The sequence below is a fragment of the Tursiops truncatus genome, chromosome 3, assembly GCF_011762595.2.
Source record: "Tursiops truncatus isolate mTurTru1 chromosome 3, mTurTru1.mat.Y, whole genome shotgun sequence".
Classification (NCBI taxonomy): Eukaryota; Metazoa; Chordata; class Mammalia; order Artiodactyla; family Delphinidae; genus Tursiops; species Tursiops truncatus.
Genome location: NC_047036.1, coordinates 125,734,323 through 125,756,545, shown reverse-complemented (window position 1 = coordinate 125,756,545; position 22,223 = coordinate 125,734,323). Strand labels below are relative to the sequence as shown.

General features: G+C 41.9%; 1 protein-coding gene across 13 annotated transcripts in view; it reads right to left on the bottom strand.

Moving 5' to 3' along the window:
* Positions 1–22,223, bottom strand: part of HMGXB3 (HMG-box containing 3) — a 145,921-nt gene that overhangs the window by 110,173 nt on the left and 13,525 nt on the right. For 11 of the 13 annotated variants that reach the window (XR_012330906.1, XM_073802678.1, XM_033853413.2 and 8 more), the window contains 8 exons: positions 20,063–20,194; positions 15,539–15,957; positions 12,642–12,817; positions 12,407–12,504; positions 10,113–10,211; positions 8,410–8,559; positions 3,648–3,949; positions 3,016–3,143 (listed from right to left, as the gene is read on the bottom strand). Coding sequence is in view for 12 of the 13 variants with exons in the window: in XM_073802678.1 (XP_073658779.1) it covers positions 3,016–3,143; positions 3,648–3,949; positions 8,410–8,559; positions 10,113–10,211; positions 12,407–12,504; positions 12,642–12,817; positions 15,539–15,957; positions 20,063–20,194 (1,504 nt within the window). In the remaining variant the exon portion in view is untranslated. The remainder of the gene's footprint in view (positions 1–3,015; positions 3,144–3,647; positions 3,950–8,409; positions 8,560–10,112; positions 10,212–12,406; positions 12,505–12,641; positions 12,818–15,538; positions 15,958–20,062; positions 20,195–22,223) is intronic. The other 2 variants (XM_033853410.2, XM_033853409.2) reach the window with 2 other exon arrangements.

Sequence of the window (22,223 nt, the reverse complement as noted above, 5' to 3'; positions counted from 1 at the left end):
AACATCCCCAAACCGATATACAGATTTAACACAATCCCAATTAAAATTCTAGCAGGGGGGCTTCCCTGGTGACGCAGTGGTTGAGAGTCCGCCTGCCGATGTGGGAGACGCGGGTTCATGCCCCGGTCTGGGAGGATCCCACGTGCCGCGGAGCAGCTGGGCCCGTGAGCCGTGGCCGCTGAGCCTGCGCGTCCAGAGCCTGTGCTCCGCAACGGGAGAGGCCACAACAGTGAGAGGCCCGCGTACAGCAAAAAAAAAAAAAAAAAAATTCTAGCAGGATTCTGTAGACACTAACAAGCTGATTCTAAAATTTATATGGGAATGCAAGAAACTAAACAGTTAAAACAATTCAGGAAAAACAAGGTTGGAGGATTCACACTACCTGACTATAAGACTTACTACAAAGCTGCAGTAATCAAGACAACGTGCGGTATTTGCTAAAGGATAGACAGCATAAACCAATAGAACAGGGTGCAGAAATAGACCCACACATACATGGTCAATCGATTTCCAATAAAGGAGCAAAGGCAATTCAAAGGAGAAAGGACTACTTTTCAACAAATGGTGAAAGAAATGGATGTCCAAATGGAGAAAAAAACCTTCAATCTGGGCCTCATACTTTATATAAAAATCAATTAAAAATGGATCATAGACTTAAATGTAAACGATAAATTATAAAATTTTTAGCAGAAAACATAGGAAAAATACTTATGACCTCCACCTAGGTAAAGACATCTTAGCAATAACATCAAAAACAATCTCTAAAAGAAAAAAATGATGAATTGGTCCTTAATTAAGAACTTTCGCTCTGTGGGAGATTGTGTTAAGAGAATGAGACTACAAGCCACAGACCATAATAAAGTATAAAGTATCTGCAAATCACTTATCTGACAAAGGACCTGTATCCAGACTATATAAAGAACATTTAAAACTCAACAGCAAGAAAACAACCCAGTTCAATGGGCCAAAGATGGAACAGGTACTTCACCAAAGAAATACAGATGGCAAATAAGCCCATGAAAAGATGCTCAACATCATTAGTCATTGAGGAAATAGAAACTGAAACCACAATGAGTTACTACTACACACACCTATTAGAATGGCTAAAACACACACAAAAAACTAGACATTACCAAGTGCTGACAAGTGAGGCAAACTGGAACTCTCACCCATTGTTAGAGGGAATGAAAAATGGCAGCAACATTTAGGTAAACGGTTTGGCGATTTCTTATAAAATTAAATATACACTTATCACATGGCACAGCAATCTGACTCCTAGGGTATTTACCCAAAAGAAATGAAAATTTTTGTTTACACAAAAGCCTATACATGAACAGATGTAGAGAACAAACATACGGATACCAAAGAGGAAAGGGGGGTGTGTGTGGAATGAATTGGGAGATTGGGATTGCCATATATACACTATTGATACTATGTATAAAAGAGATAACTAACGAGAACCTACTGTATAGCACAAGGAACTCTACTCAGTGCTCTGTGGTGACCTAAATGGGAAGGAAATCCAAAAAGGAGGGGATATATGTATACGTATAGCTGATTCACTTTGCTGTATAGTAGAAACTAACACAACATTGTAAAGCAACTGTCCTCCAATAATAAAAAAAAGCCTATACATGAATGTTTACAGCAACTCTATTCATAACTGCCAAAGACTGGTAAAATCCCAAACGTCCTTCAAGGAGTGAACAGATAAATCAAGTGTGGTGCTCCACACAATGGAAAGCTACTCAACAATAAAAAGGAACAATCTACTGATACAAAGAACAATATGGATGAATTTCAAAGGCATTACACTTAGTGAAAGAAGCCAAACTCAAAATGGTACTATAGATTTGTATGATGCTCTGGAAAGATAGAACTATACGGAATGAAGAAAACATCAAATGGTTGCTAGAGGTTAGGGGTGAGGGGTGGGTTTGATTACAAAGGGACAGAAAAAGAATGTTGTGAGGTGATGGAACTGTTCTATATACTGATTGTGGTGGGAGTTACACAACTCAGTGCATTTGTCAGAACTCACAGAACTGCACAACAGCAAAGCAAATTTTACTGCATGTAAATTTAAAGTTAAAATTAAAAAATATATATATAAACCCTAGGTATTACAGGCTGAGACAGACTGCAGGGAAATGGCATTCTCATTAACTGCTGACAAGAGCATAAAGTAGTACAAACTCAATCTGGCAAAACAAGACAATAAAAGCATGAATTCAAAATAAGGCACCATAAGGTTCTGAAGACAAGGAGAGTAATAAATACTCTTTAATCTTCAGCACTCCATTCTACATATAAAACCCAAGATTCAAATTTTCAGAGTGGTTGGTACATGGTCAGTGTTCAATGAATGATGCTGATGAATGAATGGAAGGAAAGGGTGAATATGCAGCAATTCCACTTTTGGGCATTTGCCCAAAGGAAATAATTAAGGCTGTACAAAAGACTTAATTATTAAGAGGACTATAAAATGCAACATCACACACTCCTTAAAAATGGTCATGTATTTCTCCACTTGCTGGCATAGGAAGATGTCCATGATACATCACTGTATTTAAAAAGAACACTCCAAAACAACATCCAGCACAGCCCCACTTTTGTTCAAAGAAAAACTATAGATCTATAAATCCTATATCTTCTTTTATTCTGCAGGGATGAATAACACATCTGAAAGACTACAGAGCACAATATTAAGTGTTCATCTCACGGCAGTAGGATTACTAGTGATTTTTAGTTTCTTTTTACTTGTCAGCATTTTGTTTTTTCCACAACGAAGATCTGTTATTTTACAATTAACTTTGTTTAAAGAGCACTGATAAGAGAGTCCTAACACTTCTGAGATAAACGGAATCTTCTGGGGCTGAGATATCCAGGAGGAAAAACCACCCTCTTCCTCAGAAGCCCTATCTGAGAGAAGATCCAGTCTCAAAGGACTAGAGGTCTGACCCACAGAGGCTGTTCTCAAACATGCCCTCTGAGGGAAAAAAGGCTGGCACCCACCTGTATAGATGTCCATGAAGCTGTGCAGGGCCAAACAATGGGGATTCAGACACATCTTCACCTGGGCAGTCACCACCTGCAGCCAGCTGGCTGTCAGCAGCCAGCACTCCTGGGGCCCGGCCAGGGAGCTAGTACCAAGAACATCAACAAAAAAACAGAAGGGAAATCAACTTACTGCAGTTCCTGGGCTCAATGATCAATGGCAAAAATCCTCAAGACTTTAAATATAGTAGGCAAATGAAGGTGTTGGACCTTGCGTTCCAAGGATTTTCTAGGTGGGTGTTCCCACTTCCCTGGACTGGCCTATAGAATCACCCCTCAAGTTAATATAATTCTGAACTTATAACCCAATTTAACCAACCCCAATGAATTCCCAAATCCAAGCATTATGCCAGGCAGTCCAGAAGTAAACTAAATCCTAAGTTGGTGATAGTAACATTTCAATAGAAATGATGGATAATCAGTATTATCATTATTATTTTATTTCTGACAATTGGAAAAGTAAAGGAAACCTTAAGAAAAGCTGAGAAGAACATCTTCAAAGGTTATAGCCTTAAAGGTATTTGAAGGGGCAGTACAGGCCATGTAAGATGGGGCAGCTCGGGAAGGGTAAATCTGAAAGAGGTGCTTACTTTTGTCCCCCTTTGAACAATGGGCTGCTACAGAGAAGGCACTGCGTGGATGGAGACTCATAATAATTCGACCAAGAAGTCTGCTCGATGGTGACTGTCTCCTCACTCACGTTGGACAGGACGAGTCGAGAGCTATTGAGTTCATGAATCAAGGCGAAGACCTCAGCCAGCTCTGACTCGTTCTCAGGAATCTGCAGGACTTTGCGCAGCAGCTGCAGCGTTGACTGGCGCTGGATCTCCCTCTGGGCTGCGCTCAGGGGCTCTGTGGCGCTCAGCACATCCGAGAGTGGTGAGCTCGCCTCCTGAAGAGAGTGGATTGATCACTAAGCGCCCAGGGCATAAAGAGCCAGCGTGAGGCCAAAACCATGAGTGGCAGAGAGATGGGCCCATGACTGAGAGCTGGGAAACCTAGGTTCCTAACCAACTCAGCTAATAACTCACTGTGTGACTCACGGCAAGTGTTTTCTCTCTCTAGCGCTGTTTCTCTACCAGTAGAACGAGAGGATTATACGCACCTCTTGGTAATGGTTTCAAGAGTCAGCTCCCATTCACCGGGTATTGGGTTTGGAGGATAACAGTCCAGGGGTTCAATTCTGGTTAGGCCACTGAACAGCTATATATATGGGTGACCCACAGCAATTTACTTAATCTTTCTGAGCCTCAATTTCCTCACCTACGAAATGAAGGATCAAAATACTAATAATCTCCTAGAGTTGTTGTACAGTAAATGAGATAGTATTGCAACAAAAATTCTATGAATGGTAATTATGATTTATAAACAAGTACCTATACAGCTTAAAGCATTTATCTTTAATAGTGTGTGGCTTCTTGGTACAAGGGAACTTTATACACCAGTCAGAGGCTTCCAGGAAACAAGGTTCTGAAACACTCACTGAAACAGGTCCTTCTGAGGCAGGTCCCTTTTCAATGGAGGTCCCTCCCTGATCCCTTGTGCAAATGCAGTGTGAAATCAAGCCCTCCTTCTTGCTCCCAGAGTCCACTCCTTTATTGCAGATTTCATTTTCTCACAGTTGGTAAACCAGTCCACTGCCCTGCTTATTTACTGATTCCCAATACCACCATGAGAGCACACAAAAGATGCTAATTCATATTTGCTAGACACATTATTTTGTTTTATAGAAGTTAACTGCTTAGTAACAACTTATTACTCAGTATAACTACGACAACTCGTCTCACTATCTGTAAGTTTGGTTACCTATCTTTCCCCCCAACTAGACTGTAAGCTCCTAGAGGGAAGTGGCCATGTCTTATTCATCTTTGTAGCCCCCAAAGCCTGACCAATAATAGACATTCAATACATGCTTGCTGAAAGAAAGAATGAATGAATGGCTGTAGAAGAGCTGAGTGACACTAGAATGAGTTGCCCCAGGAGGCTGTGTGTTCCCAGTCAGGACTATGTTGAATCATGGGCTGGAAGATCGGTTGGAAAGCGTACTATCCTTTGGCTCTGAGCCACAGATGAAAGATGGAAAGGAATGAAGATCATTCCAGCCCAGAGATGTTGTGGTCTTAATTACAGCCACTGGCAACAAACTGCACAGGAAATGTATGGTCACCAGAGGACTCCAAAGAGAAGGTACACAAAGGACCTTGGGTTTCTGACCAGTGTTTTATTTTGTGGAAAACAAAAATTATATTTTGCTTCTCCAAAATTTAGAGAATTAGAAGGTGAGGGAATGTCTGAAGATGAGGGTCATGGTGGTAAGCAGCTACCAGTTAGCCCAAGATAGAAGAATATAATAAGAGTGGGATTTGAAACCAATTGGCAAAAGGTGCCTAGATAACTCCTGTCTAACCTGGAAAGTTAAGTCACCTCATCATTCCAGATCTAGAGACCAACATCCATTTTCACACTGTAAGTCACATCAACAGCTACAACGAAACAGGAAAAAGTAATGTTCAGAGCCATCTACCTACACAGAACTCAATTCCATTCCATAATCATGGACTGACACATTATATATGTAAGCTCCAGCATTAGAAGTATGGGAGCTGGGAATTCCCTGGGTGGTCCAGTGGTTAGGGCTCCTCGCTCTCACAGCTGAGGGCCCAGGTTCAATCCCTGGTTTGGGAACTAAGATCCCACAAACCACGCGGCCAGTGGGGGAAATAAAAAGTAGTAGTATCGGGGCTTCCCTGGTGGCGCAGTGGTTGAGAGTCCGCCGGCAGATGCAGGGGACACAGGTTCGTGCCCCGGTCCGGGAAGATCCCACATGCCGCAGAGCGGCTGGGCCCGTGAGCCATGGCCGCTGAGCCTGCGCGTCCGGAGCCTGTGCTCCGCAACAGGAGAGGCCCCAACAGTGAGAGGCCCACGTACCACAAAAAAAAAAAAAAAAATAGTAGTAGTATGGGGGCAACAGACACACCTGTCCTACAAGTAATCTCGGTCTCACAGGGAGCTAACAGAGAGTCAAGACAGGGTGTGGTCAATATTTTCTATTTCTCTATGCTTCCTTAGAACCTTTATATCCACATTTCTACAGAGTTCTAATCAAACTACCCATACCATCTAAATTTTTTCACTTATTAGATCATAAACCATTTCCATTTTGCAGACTAATCTTTATATTTATCTTTTTATGCAACATCTTAATATTTAGTTATAAATATATGTTATAATTTATTTTATTTCAATGGTGGACACAGGTTATTTCTAATTTCATCTGCTGTAATTACAGAATGTATGATGTTCTAGATGGGCTTTAGTTCAGATATTTTGTTTAATTCTGTCTAGAAATATGTATTCTCATGTTTGTCAAAAACATGTGCTCTGAATTTGATTCTCAACACCTATCAAGAACCACGAAAATGTGTGTTGTGTGTGTGTGCACCAACAGTTTTACTCTGGGAAACTGACTTAAGGAAATAGTTTAAACAAACAAAGGATGTCTGAGTAATACAATGTTATAATGTTTCTTCATACTTTATTTAAATTCTGGGAATGGTAGCATAACTTTATTTTTTGTAACTAATGCTTTACTTTTTTTTTTTTCTTTTTGCATTTCTATAACCAAATAATTGACATGGAGTTCATCTGGGGTGTAAGTTGTAGATCTAAATCAGTTTTCTTTATATTACACTACAATCATCCCTATTTATTAAATAACATGCACTTTCTTGAAGGAAAAAAAAAAGACAGGGTGTGGTCGATGCTTTTAACGTGAAGCGGAGCACATTAAACACATGGAGAAGCCAAAAGGAAAGCTCACTGCCAGCAGAGGGCACCGTGTGGGACAACAGAATATGATGGAAGGTATGGAACCATTTTACATGCAATTTCAAGGGTTTACAGACTCCTTTAAGCTCAATTCTGAGTGTTCTCTAGGGCTCATGGCCCTGAGAATAAAATGCCCAGATCTAATCCACCTTGCCTGCCTTGTTTTACTGACGGGGAAACAAAAATTCAGGAGAGGGAAAGCGAGCAGCTTAGGGTCACTCCCAGGCAGGTCTCTCAATTCCTAGTCTCAGTGTTTTTTTCCTTTACTTTAGTTCCACTTCCCTTTCTCACAAAGATGATAACCTCAGAACACCATCTCAAGCACAGACCTGAAGATCAAGGGGGTGAGATTCATCTGCCAGAAAGCCCCTCCCCTCCATATGCACAGAAAACTTAGCTAGAGGCAGTCCCCCTCAGTCCTGTCCACTCCCAAACTCCCTGACCTCCTGACATAACCTTCTGGGTCTCTCCCTGACTCAAGAACATTCAGTGTGACCCCACTGCCTAAAAAATAAACTGCCAGGTCTTAGCATTAAAGATCGTCCATGATATGGCCCCAATATGCCTTTCAAGACTTGTTTTCCATAATCCTCCCCACACACTCTCTCCTCTAACCCAACGGAACGAACACCAGACTCCCTACCTCTTCACTTCTGCTCATACTAGTCCCTGAGTATATGGCATGCCTTCCCCTTCCACCCACATCCTGCACATCTTGTGAGGTGCAGCTGAGATCTGGAGTAACCAGGCTCCATCTTGGATCCTGACCTGTTGTTCCGCGTGCCATCCTCTCTCCCTGCAAAGCGGATGAATGACATCTCTCTTCTTACCCTCATCCTAGTCATTCTATTCCCTGCCTTAGGTACTACATCTTTCTGTTCACTTAAAAAAATTCACATGTGGAAATTCAGAGGCCCTCTGAAACTGCCTATTTTCCCGGGTTCTAATAAACCAACAAACAACAACAACAAAAAACAAGCCCTAAGAAGCCAAGTGGAATGTGTTTTACTATCCAAACAGTTTGGCCCAACTTCAGGGAGGAGGCCTGCCACACTGCTAGAAGGAAAGCTTTGTGGTTGGCCAAATGCTCTGCAAGAAACCTGAGAAGCAGTAATCTCATCTACAATGTCCTGGGGTTGGCACTCTGTATTTACCAAAATTCTATTTACAGGCCCTTCACTAGCCTCAGAGCTAAAAGGATGTAACCCTTCCACCCCTCTCTTCTTCAGAATCCTCTTTAAGACCCATGTTGGCTTCCCCCCGGCACCCCCGTGAATGAACTTTTGGTCCACTGAGCTAGAAGGTTCACAGAGATCAAGGTATCTGGTCAGCCCCCACAGCTTGGCAAAGAGGACAAGGAAGCCCAGAAAGAAGGCACTTGCCCAGGTTCAGAACCTGTAACTTGGTTCCAGTTCGGGTGCTAACTACTACTGTGTACTAAGAAATCCTTTTATTTCTCCTAAAGCTGGTCTGCTAACAGAGCCCAATCCAAGGCTGTGGGGTGTGTTTGGGGAAGGAACTCACGAGAACCTTGGTGGTTTTCTCAGTCCGGTCTTTGGCAAGGTTAAAACCACAGCTGGGACAAATCCGCGGTTTATGCCGATTGGTGTAGACATAGCTACAAGAGGGATTCTTGCACTTTCCCCGACCTCTTGATGTAGCCAGGCCCAAATCCTAAAAAAGTAAGACTGCAGTTCAATTCTACAAGTCAACTTACACCTGGGCAGAGCCGAGAATCAGGATGACCTGCTGTGGGTAAAACAGAGAGGGCAATCACAAAACCAGATTTAGACGAACTCTCCAAGAGCCTTGAAGCAAGACACTTTTTCTGCAGCTATCCCCTTTCAGTCTTAATACAGCCTAAATAATTGTGGCAAGTCCTTCCCTATCTGTGAAACAAGTGAGTTGAATCTCAAAGGTCAGAAATTCAACTGCCTTCAGGGTCCAGGCAATCAGCAGAGTGAAACAGGCCTGTTCTAACAGAGTGCCAGAGACTGTGGTGAACCAAAGATTTCAAGCTCCAATGAAGATAAATTGTGACTTCTGGACTATTTAAGCTCAAACCTCTGGCACCTAGACTCCTACGACAAGCTACAGTCTAATTAGCCGAAGAGAAGGTCCTGGGCAGTTCCCACCAGATGGTATCCCTAGTGGCCTCTCATAGCCAAACGGAAGAGATAGTGAAGGGATGGATGGCATGGAGAAGGTAGTAATTAGGTCTTTAGAAGAAGAAGCCTGAGCAGCTCTCTAGGATAAGAGAGACACTCTCCCCAAGGATCAGGCCAGATGAGGCACTGACCCACCATACTATGCGCTGTCTTGTTGCTACTGAATCCTAGCACAGGGCATGGCACAGAGCAGGTGCTCAATAAAGTTTCTGAATTTTTAAAAATCTAGCTGCTTTCTCAAGATCTGTGTATCTTACTCATCCAGGGAAACTGCCAAATGATACCTGGCTGATTGGTACCTTAAGGATCAACAAAACTAGAGAACGTTGAGCAAGCGAAGCCCTAACATGCTTTCTAAACCAACAGAGTATTTTACAGACTGAAAACTGAGGACCAGAGAAGGAAAGAGCCTTGCTCAAGGTTAGATGCCATGCTAGCAGCAGAGCCAGAACCACTTTTGGACTAGGTCTTTCGACACCCAGTGTTTACTCCACTGCTCCAGGCTGCTTACCCTGCAAAAGGACGACCCCAGAGTCACACATTCATTTATTGGGATGTTAACATGTGTTATGTTAAAAAATAAAAGTGGGGGAGGGAAAACCTTGGTGAAAAACACCAGGCTAAACAAAAGTTGCTTCACTAAAGCACTTCTCAAACCCTTTCAGATACTAGTACTGAATGTGACTCTGTTTTAGGGAGGAAAAAAATACATTTCTCGAACTTATATGTAGACCACACTTTTGAGGCTAAAAGGTCCAAAGGTCCAAAGACTGAATGTTGAAGCTAGACTGGATTCTCATCTCCAGCTACTCTCAAAAGAAGTATCCTGGTCTCAGCTGGCCTACACTTCATGGATCTCATCTGGGAAAAAGAGCAAACCTAGATGATTCACCCAGTAGCTATCATCTGTACCACTGACAGGATCTTCAGAATCTATGATCTAGCCCTCACCCTACTCTCACTCCCAAGTACCACTCCCCACCCACCTCAGACTCCTACTCACTCTCAACCACACAATCAAACCACCTCTATGTCAACCCATCACCTGTCTGCACTTACCAGTGTGACGGTGCAGCTATACTTATATGGAGGAAACGTATCAGGCTTGACCTCTACAACTTTCACCTGAGATGTCCTGTTGGCTGGGCCATTTGGTAGCTGTAGATCAAAACAAATTATTTTAGTGCTTCTGAACCTCAGTCAAACTCCTGAGGTCCTGTGTCCTGAAACAGCTTGAGGAAACAGTTGCCCAGGCATTTGTAGAGCTACGCTCCAAATGAGCCCTCTGGAATGCTAGTCAGCAGTCACCAGCCCACCAAAGGTTGAGTGTCACTTTCAACTCCAGGGGTTCCCACACTCTTTTGCACAGCTTCTAACACTGCATATCAGAAACACTATGAGTCTGATTTACAATGTAATAGCTCTGTACACAACTATGTGGTTGAATTATGCTGACATAAAGAAGTCTGGGGAATTCCCTGGTGGTCCAGTGGTTAGGACGCCACACTTCCACTGCTGGGGGTCTGGGTTCAATCCCTGGCCAGGGAACTAAGATCCTGCAACCTGCAACCTGCAACCTGCATGGCACGGCCAAAAAAAAAAAAAAAAAAAACAAGAAGTTTGAAAGATTATTCACTAAAGTGTCACAGGTTGAGGGAAAGATCATGGTTGTTTTCCATTTTACCACTATCTATAAAAATTTTCAAATGTTCTATATGGAATGTAAAAAAGAAAAGATGACGAAAGCATTCTAAATTAAAAATAATTATTCTGTAATAATGAATTTAAGTTAATTTTCAGAACATAAGATTTCATGTAACTTAACGGGTTTAAGACTAGTAAAAGGGTTTATGGCTTTTTAACAAATACCCAATTTGCCAATTAAAAGGAAACTACACAGAAGACTGGGAATTTACACACATGAAGGGAATCTAAGGGCTGGAAATCTAGGAAGCAGCTGAAGCAGACTCGATTACCGTCCTTCTATTCCCCAAGATCACACATGCACCCAGTGGTGACACCACACTTGGGTGAAAACAGATCAACCTTCAAAGTAGAAGCTGGCTGATAGCCTTGTTGGGGCAAATTTAGAACTATCAAACAAAAGCAGTTCCCTGACAGAGAGCACATGGCAAGGGAGATGGCAGACTTGATACTCCTATTCCAATTTGGTCCATGTCAGGGTTTTCAATTTCAAACTGAGGGATTGTGAAATTAACTTAATGGGCTGAAACCAGCATTTTGGAAAAAGAAATGGAAAAATGACTGCATAAAATAAGGGCATAGCTTCATTAAACTTTTCATGTGTATATATGTGTATATATTTACCGGGCTGTGATGTAGAAATGTGTTTGTTACTGACGGCCATGCTCTCAAAAGTGCTGATTTAGGGATCTTTGATCATATTCAAGTCACAAATGGCGAAACAACTAAAAAAAAAAATCTAATAATAAATATACTTGAACACATGCAATTTTGACACCTGAGAAATCTTTAATAGCTCTATCATTAAATGGAATGAACTGTACTGGTTACAAACCAGTACATGGAGAAAGAGCCATGCTTTTAGGTTTAAAAAATTACATTTAAAAGATAAACACAGACTAATGCAGGAAAGAACTTGGCTGAATGAGCGCACACCAGACCATCAATAACAGTTATTTCTGGGTGGCAGGATCAGAAGAGACTTATTTTCTTTCTGCCTTACCTGAATTTTCTTTATTTTCTATAACAACCATGCATTCATTTTTTCTAAAAAGACATGACAACTAAATGCAGCATATAAGCCTAGATCGGATCCTGTTCTAACGTAGAAAATGCTATAAAGGACACAACTGGGTAAAACCGACGAAACTGGAATACAAATGATAAAGTATCAATGTTTCAGTAACAGAATATCTCTAGTCTTAGGAAATACACACTGAAGCATTAAAGAGTAAAAGGCCATGTTACCTTTAAATTATGTGTATTTTAAACATACATATATACACACACACACAATGGGGAAGACAAATGAGCACAAATGATAATGCAAAATGGGCTAATATGTTAACAACAGGTAACTAGGTAAAGAGTACATGGGTGCTCTTTGTACTACTTTTACTCTTGCAAGTTTTCTTGTTTTAATTATTTCTAAATAAAAATTTTAAAACATGCATTCATTTTTATAACCAGAAAAAGAAACTAATTAAAAAACAGATAACTCATTCATGCTAACCCTCCTCCCACAGTTCTACCAGTGTTAAGAATAGGCTTTTTGCCTATGGCTTTGAGACACTCAATGGAAGTCCTGTTCTCGGAGCTGTCAGCCGCCCCCCCAACAGATGGCTCCCCCTCTGCGGAAAGGGTCTTACCTTCACCTCACCAGTGCTAGATGGCTGTTGGATGGGCTGGCCCAGCTGCTTCAGCGTGCTTGGCTTCAGGCCACAAGTCCTCACAGAGGGAGTCTTATCTGAAACAACCAGGAGCCAGACTGGTGACTTAAGTGCATTCAGAGTCTCCCTAAGTCTCTCATCTCCATGCTCAACCCCCACTCCTGTCCCCTTCCCTTTAGAGAGTCCCTCCTCCCGAGTCTGTCCCAGACCTTACCACTCAGGGGAAAGGCCTGCCTGGCCCTGGGCAGTCCCATGCTGCTGCCTCGACCCACGTTAGCTGGGGCTGGAAGAATTGCTCTCATGGGTCTTGCTGCAGCCAGTAACGAGGGCTTGCCCCGTGCTCTGCCTTTAAGCTCTGGGGCTCTGGGCACAGGAATAAGCAGGTCAACTCTGAAAAAAAACAAGAAGGGAGCTCTCCTAGAAATTCCAGACCAGGGGGAAGAAAACCGAAGTGCAATCTTCAGATATCACTTTATTAGAATAATGTCCTGGTTAAACTGTCAGGCTTTAGACATTAATTAAACCATTAAATAGCTGTGTAACCCTGGGCAAGAAATCTTACTCTTCTGTTTACCTCGTTTGTAATATGCAATTACATGTACTTCATGGGGTCATTATAAAGATAAAAAAGTGCAAAACAGTGCCTACAGTGAGGGATATCAATAGCTACTGTAGTTATAACATCTAATCTGCCTCTAATCAGCCCAAGTATTTAAAGTGTATCAGTCTCCCACATGAGGGCGGCTGAGAGACCCTGGGGAACAAGGTTCATGTTTTCTTCATCTTTGTAGCTCCAGCGTTGAGCATAAAGTCTGCCCATAGAAGGCCTCAATACACATTTGCTAAAGTGCTTCACCTGCCCCAAAGTGCACAGCTTCATTCTCTAAGGACACGGAACCATCTCAAAGTATACTGTTAAATTTTAAAAGACAAGATGTCAAAGTATGTATGTTATGCTACCATTTGTGTAAAGAAAGGTGGGGGGGGCTTCCCTGGTGGCGCAGTGGTTGGGAGTCTGCCTGCCGATGCGGGGGACGCCGGTTCATGCCCCGGTCTGGGAAGATCCTACATGCCGCGGAGCGGCTGGGCCTGTGACCCATGGCCGCTGAGCCTGCGCGTCTGGAGCCTGTGCTCCGCAATGGGAGAGGCCCATGTACTGCAAAAAAAAAAAAAGAAAGGTGGGGGGAAAAATATATATCACACACACACGCACACACACAGCTGACCTTGAACAGCACGTATTAGGGGCACTGACCCCCACAGAGTCAAAAGTCCACTGATAACTTCACAGCCCTCCATATCCAGGGTTCCACATCTGGCAGATTCAACCAACTGCACACCATGTAGTACTGTAGTACATACATACTGAAAAAAATCCACGTGTAAGTGGACCCACGCAGTTCAAGTCCATGTCTATTCAAGAGTCAACTATGTACATGTATATATATATATGTGTGTGTACACACATGTATTTTTTCCCTACCTTTCTTTACACAAATGGTAGCGTGACATACATACTTCGACATCTTGACTTCTAAAATTTAACGATATTAATTATAAACACACATACACTCCTATTTGTTTGCATATACTTAAAATTATCCCCCCAAACACAGAAAGTTGGGAATATTGTCTCTGGGAAATGGGAATGGAGCACCCAAGGACGGGACTGAAAGGAGATTTGTTTCAGTATATATTCCTTACACTTTTTCAGTCTGAACTATGTGAATATATTTTCTATTCAACAATAAAAGTTTTTTTACTCGTAATAATATAAACCAGAATTTCTAAACCTTGGCACTACTAACATTTTGGGCCAAATAATTCTCTGTTGCAAGAGGCTGTCCTGTGCATTGTAGGATGTTTAGCAGCATCCTGTGGCCTCTACCCACTTGATGACAGTAGCACTCCCTCCCCAGTGGTATCAACCAAACATGTCTCCAAACATTGCCACAATGTCCCCTGGGGTACTGCTCCCCTTTGAGAACCAATGATATAAACAAAAAAGAGCCTTCCATTTTAAGACCATAGCTGTCTCTGTAAAGGAGCTACATACATGGAGAATTCAGTCAAGCCTCTAAGGTGAGAAAGCCTTCAAGGAAGGGAGGAAAAACAGCCCACACTTACAGACCTCTCCTATCTGCAAGGCACTGGGCTGCAAGCTTTACACACAACCTTTTTCAGGCTGTGTGGTCAGCCATTGAGGATACGATTCTTTTTTATAACACCCAACTCAAGATTTTTCAGAGGGGAAAATGGGTATGAAGTGACTATGCCCACGGTCAAACAGAAGCCCTGGACAGAGTCACAACCAGAATTTAGTTCTCTGACCACCAGGACAGGAATCTTTATTATATAAAGATGCCCTAATAAGGCTTCTCTTTTCAAATGCAATATCCAGAATTGGATACTAGGTTTGTAACATTGCCCACAGCCTGTACCAACAAGACTCTGTAATAACTGCTTTAGGGAGACTGACAAGAAGAGATGTATAAGGGACGGGACAGCAGTGAATAGACAGCAGAGTGTAGGAGGACAGGCAAATAAATGTCTCTAGGCCTCAGCTTCTGTATCTCTAAAATACAAACCATGAATTGGGCTCTGCTATCTCTCTCAGGAATGCTGTAAGGATATGGGACAAAATAAACACAGGGCACTACGCAAGCTGCTGTTCTAAACACAATGCTGTAATATATAAACACATTGGGGGACTTCCCTGGTGGTCCAGTGGTTAAGAATCCGTCTTGCAATGCAGGGGACGCTGGTTCGATCCCTGGTCAGGGAACTAAGATTCCCACATGCCGCGGGGCAACTAAGCTCACGCACCACAACTACAGAGCCCGCATGCCACAACTGCAGAGCCCACGTGCTCTGGAGCCTGCGCACCACAACTAGAGAGCTCGCATGCTGCAACTACTGAGCCTGCACGCTCTGGAGCTCACGCGCCACAACTAGAAAGAAGCCAGCGCACAGCAACGAAGAGCCCACACGCTGCAACAGAAGATCCCAATGTGCCGCAACTAAGATCTGACGCAGCCAAAAAAATAATAAATAAATAAATATATAAATGTTTTTAAAAATAGGGGGAAAAAAATAAACACATTGGGTTACCCTGTAGGCTTTTTAGGAGCAGGGAGTGAATTGGAGGTGCTGGTCCCCTCAGCTGGTGGTGGCACGTCTAGTCCAGGACTGTCATTCTCAGTTGTCCCCAGAGAGACCTCACGCTGCACACCACTCTTGACCACTGGCTTCTTAATGACTGCTGTACCACGATTCCCAGGAGTTTCCTTGACCAAAACATGGGCATCTGAGATGATCACTTCCTCCCACTCATTCTCCTCACCCACGTCTCTTTGAGGAGCTATACTTAGGAGCTGGCTTACAGCTTCTGAGTTCTCCAGAGTCAGTTTGGAAGAGTTTTCCTTAGCAGAATTTTGCTCGGAGGTGAGAGGCTGCTGATTTCTTTTAACCACAGAGCCTTTGGAGGAGACTCCAGAAGTCAGTTCCACTTTGACTTTGGCTGGCTTTTCCTAGAAAAAAAAAGAAAACCTTTCATGCATATAGCATTTTACAGTTGACAACACATTTACAAATATTCTCTCATTTGACCCTTGTAACAATAATGTATGAGCAACATATAAGAAGCTGAGGCTGAGAAAGGAAGAGGCTGACTTCAGGTCCCAAGTATAAAACTGGCCTGAACCTAACTCTTCTGATTCCAGTTCCCTTTCACCACTGCATTCAATGTCCGAGTTAGGATAAGCCTATTCTAATAAATTTCTTAACGACATGTTTCTTCAGGTTTCAGCGAACAAATGCTGACATTGTTTTACCTCGACCTTTGATTGTTCAAGGCCCTCTCCTTTATGTCTACAAAGAGGCTGAAATACTGCCATATTGGGCCTAGAAGTATTAGGTTGTTTATCTTGGTGGTCCCTTTATGAGACTCACTTAATCACAATGTGGTCACAATGTCGCAAAGACTGAATGCTTGCAACTCCACTGGGGAAAACTCTCATCTTTTTCCCAGATTTTTTCAGGTTGAGTCCTAAAAGTCAGCGTAAGGCTGATTTACACATACACCACAAACTTCTCACTGGGTCAAATCAGATCACACACGTTAATTACATGCTAGAAAAGGTTCCGACTCACTAAAAATACCAGCTGCTGCTATCTCAGACAGACCCGAGGTTTACATACATATATGTACACACGAACACTTAAAAAAATTTAACAGTGGACTTCCCTGGTGGTGCAGTGGTTAGGAATCCGCCTGCCAATGCAGGGGACACGGGTTCAATCCCTGGTCTGGGAAGATCCCACATGCCACGGAGCAACTAAGCCCGAGGGCCACAACTACTAAGCTTGCACGCTAGAGCCCGCGGGCTCTAGGGCCCCCATGCCACAACTACTGAGCCCACATGCTGCAACTACTGAAGCCCACGTGCCTAGAGCCCGTACTCCACAACAAGAGAAGCCACCACAATAAGAAGCCCGCGCACTGCAACGAAGAGTAGCCCCGCTCACCGCAACTAGAGAAAGACTGCACGCAGCAACGAAGACCCAACACGGCCAAAAAAAAAAAAAAAATTAAGTGTTCATCTCTGTGGTAGGTCTCAAAGGTTTTTTCCTTCCACGTGAATAGTGAAAGGCACTATAAACTAGGAGACAAAACACAAAAGCTGCACTCTGTCTAGGCTCTGCTTCAACCTAATTGCTTATGTCACCTAAGGCAAGCTTCATCTGATTCCTCATTTCCCATTATGGAATAAGAGAGCTCTGTGTTTGTCAACAGCAGCAAGATAGCCTTTTGGGTGGCCCAGCTCTTCATGGTGGAGGTGCAGGACCCCCTGCACTTCACAGGAAATTCAGCATCTGTGCCCAATGCCATTAAATTTCAGTATTATCTCCCAGTCACTGACTATCAAAAACCCCTTACATTTCAGAAGTCCCTCTGGGCAACACGGTGCCTCTGGTTAAGAATCAATATAGACAACCTTAAGAAATCTCCAGTAAAGCATTCTCAGATTCTAACACACAATTACAAACCATGAGGACAAGAAAAATTCCAAGTAAACTGTACTGAGCTTACTGACTGCTAAAGAAGGAAGAGTCAGCAGAAAAACAGGAGACAAGATAAACTAAACCCCTGAGATGAGATCTTTGAGCAGAACACTGCCCACTAAGTAGGCTATAGACAAAAATTCTTTGCAGGAAGACTGGATATTTAAGCAATCAGAGCAAAAAACTCCAGCTGGTGATCTCACATTTCCTTAACTCAGCCTACCCTTTTTAGATGTCACTTTCTTTCAAGATGGAAGGCAAATACTACCAGTTCCTCGACCAGAGACCTCAATTACTGCTATCAGAGAGCCCACAGTAATGAGGCCTTGAGCTATATACCATACCTTGAGCCTTATATACCATCTTTTGTTCCATCCAACTCACTGGGAACTGTGCCACGTTTCTTGGGCTAATTTTAGCCAGTATGAACTCCAGAACAATATAAGAAAAGGTGAGTCATTTCCTGACTGGCATGGACACATTTGGAGCTTTTAGAAACTATTTATAATTGCTCTTTCAAAAATCAGAACTCAGGAAATCTTAAGATTCTGCAGGTAAACAGCACGGCAATGCCTGAGAAGTATGGTTTAGTGGAAAAGGCGACAGCATAATTAGCAATGTGAATGTAACCAGTCACTTCTCCTGAATCTCTTTTTCCTTAGCTGGAAATTTGGGAGTTGAGCTAGCTGATAACCAACGTCACCTTTATCTCTAAAATTTTAAGTGCATTGATGCTACATTGTTACCTTTTTTCTTCTCACACTCAGGTATTCTGTTCCTATGAGATTTAGAAATCACAGTATCTGCTCTTTACATGGTAATTCTTGCAAAAACCTTTGGGAAGAATATTCTGACTTAGCAAGTAAAGACAGGACAAGTAGCTAAGAAAAAAATTGTTTTCATGTCATGAGTTTGATCTCAAAAAGAGAATGGCTCAAAAGTTATTCAATCAAAGGGGGAAAAAAGACAAAATGAAAAAGGAAAGAAAACCAAAGTAAAAACAGAATCTGAAGCAGACTAGGCACAGGATCGGTTACACTCTTTCATGCAAAAGCACAGGAAATAAGGTCATTTGACAGACCTGCTGTGCATCAGTGAAGAAGGACCAAGGAGGAGTCCAACAACTATCCAATTCAATCTTCCTACTGCAGCTGGGGAAGTACATTTTGGGAGAATAATTAGGGTAGGAATAAACGAAATGGCTTCACAGTGCACACTAAAAACTCCACAAGGCCCTAGGTACTTCCTGCCCCTTGAAATGTTAATTGTCTCTACTGTTGCTGTTAATATTAATTATATTGCTGCCAACAATGGAAGCAGTGAAGCACTACTGAGGATTGAATATTTAATACACTAGGAATGTGCCATCCACTTCGCATGGATCATTTCATCTGACCCCTCCAATAACCCTAATGAGGTAGGCACTATTGTTAACTTCCATTTACAATGAAAGGAAGCCTAAATCAAGAACAGAGACATAAAATGACTTGCCCAGGGTTACAAAGCTAAATACTTGGGAAGTAGGGTTTGAACTGAGGAAGCTGACTCCAGAATTGTATTCTTAATTATTAACCTATTCTGCCTCCGAAATCGGTGCTATCCTGAACTCCAACACTCAGCCAGAGGGCAAAAGTCACCATCCAGTAATTTTCTGAGAGTTGTTCTGTGGAAACCGCCCAAAGGAACTTAAGTATGCTGCTATTTAAGTTTTCTCTACAGAACTGAGTTTGGGCCATGAGTCAAACACATGACGAACACAATCCTAACCTAAGCTACTTTCACAAAAACAACGCCTTCTTTCCTCTTCTATCTACCCAAATTCTACTGATGTTTCCAAACCATCTCCTCTATAAAACCACCTGACTATTCTAGTCCTTTTGTCCCTAAATAATTTATATCAAAAATGTGGCAAGTATGTATGATTCATGTAGTCAGCATACAACAGGTAACGAACATGTGCTGAACTGAACGTCACAGGGGCTCAGCTGTAACGCTCATTTATTTACTGAGCATCATTTATTTGGAGACAGAGGTATACATCTGGAACGTTAAGCTATGGGAGACCTGAATATCGGGTTAAAGACCTCCACTTTTAATAGGAACTATATGAAACTAAAAGGACTCTGAGCTAGGGAATGAGATGTGCGCTGTGCGTGTGAATAGCTAAGCAGTCAGTGTGGAGGGTGGATTGTTAAAAATGTAACCCTAACAAGAAATGAATGATTTAACATGGTGTAGTCATTCATGGAAAACTATGAAGCAATTAAAGATAATGTTTTTGAAGACTATTTAATGGCATGATATGTTAAAGGAAAAAAAGGCAAGATACAGAACTTGTATATCCACAGAAAAAGACTGGAAGAAAATATACTGAAATCTTAACAATAGCTTTTCTTTGGATGGTATGAGATTACGGATAACATTTTATTCTTTCTTTTTAAAAAGAAAGAAACTGACTTATTTGTGTCGTCAGAAAATTAAATGAATATTAATTTAAGTCATCTGTTCTTAAAGGGAATAATAAGCCTACTTTGTGGGGTTTCCAAAGCAGTGATGGCCAATGAACTTTACCTTTGGGATCCACTTCCCTCCTAGGAAGTTACCACAGGTAGGGCACTTAGGTGGTTTGTGCCTCGTGACATATGTGAAGGAGCAGCCTGGGCTGGTGCATGTCCCATGGCCCCGTCGGGTGTACGTAGTAGTCTGTGTTTAAAAAACAAATAAAAAAGAGCAAGTCAGAATCAACACCACAGTCTAATCTCTGTCAGATCCTGATGACCATTATAACCACAACAATGCCAGGAGGATACCAGCTTGCAGAAGGTTAGCCAATTCATGGTATCTTAGAAGGTCAGAGTTGGAAAGGTCCTAAGATACAACTAACTAGTTCAGTTTTTAGAAATGGAGAAAGTGAATTCAAATGAAGAAAGACAGCTGCCCAAGGTTACAGAGTTAGGTACCAGAAGTATAAAGGTAAGAAGAGTTGCAATTAATTAAGCAAAGTACCACACAGTGCTAAACACTCTACCAATATCTCATTTAATGTTCTCAGCAATGCTATGAAGTATTATTACTACTGAGGTTCAGAGTAGTTAAATGCTTTGCCTCAAATCATGTAGTGACTCAAGGACAGAGCTAGACCTAGAAGACAGATCTTATTGATTCCTGGTCAAGATTACTTCCACGCATCCTGCTGCACCCTCTGGCTCTCAATACTTCAAAGAATTTGCTTCTTCATTCTTGTTAGTTAAAAATCAGAGAACCTAGGACCTACGGTTCAAAGATATAAAAAAAACAGTCCAGTCGCTAAAATAATGAGAGGGAACTCCAGTTGAAACCAGGTCCTCTGACACTCCACAGAATTTGATCATCTGCATACAAATATATTCAGCCACTGGCTTGCACCATCTCCGATGATTTCCCTTTGAACAGAATGTATTACATTTCAGCTACAAATAGAAATTAGCCACACTCCATTTCTTGATTAATGCTGGAAAGAAAACACTTCCCTGTCAGATTTGTTCTGTCGCTTATGGTTTACTCAGCTACTAATCCCAACCTCCCTAGCCTGGCCAGAAAGCAAAAACTTCCCTTGGGAAACACCAAGCTGCCTCTAGGCTACCTCTGGCCAGAACACCTAAGGAAAAGGTGATTATGACAGTGATAGCAGGTCAAAGATGAGTGTGAAGTTGTGTGGCACCAAGGAAAGAGACCAGGGTTTGGGTTCCAATTTTGTCACTGACATACTGAATGAGCTGGGGGTAAGTCATCTTAGCTCTTGGGCCCTTGGTTTCCTCTTCTGTAAAATCACCTGCCCTTTCTGCTTAATGGATATATCCTGAGGAGCAAAAAGTTTGTGAGACTATCATTAATGGGTAAAACATTATATCTTATCTTTTCTCAGACTGTGGCCCCACGTGGAATATTCATTCTGAATACACCCTCAGAGCAAAGTTAGTGCTATAAATAAATTACCATGAATTTGGAAATACTCCTGAACAGCAACTTATAGAAATGACTTTAGGAAATAATGCTAGTGTTCAAGACTGATGCTGCCTTCTTAAGTATTTCTAGAAGAGCCTGGCTGACACTTATTAAACCATGAAAGAATACAAATTTCCAGAACAGGAAAGGCTCAGGAAAAATAATTAGTTTATTACAACTTTCTTATCGAAGAAAGTATTGTTTATGCACAGCAGGGGTTTTAGAGGATAAGACAGATTGTGACAAGTTAAAGCTATGTACTATTAATCCTAAAAGAAACCAATACAATAACCAAGACAAAGTTAATAGCTCATAGGCCAACAAAGGAGATAGAATGGATTCATAAAATATACTTAATTATTTCAAAAGAAAGTACAACAAAACAGATAGGACCAAAACAATAACAACAAATAGTAAGAGGACTGATTTAAACCAAACCACATTAATAATCACATTAAATACATACAGCCTAAATACTATAATTAAAAGGCAGAGATCATCAGATAGGTCTTGCTCTTAGAGCCAAACTATATGCTGCGTACCAAAAAAGGTACAGTAGAAATACAAAGGTACAAACAGGTCAAAGGATGGAAAAAGATATACCTTGCTAATAACAATAATCAAAAGAAAGGTTGATATCAGAACTAAGTAGATTTCATAGGCAAGAATACTGCCAGAGATAAAGGTCATTTCATAATGAAGAAGCATTCAGTTTATCCAGAAGACGTAACAATCCTCAATGTTTGTG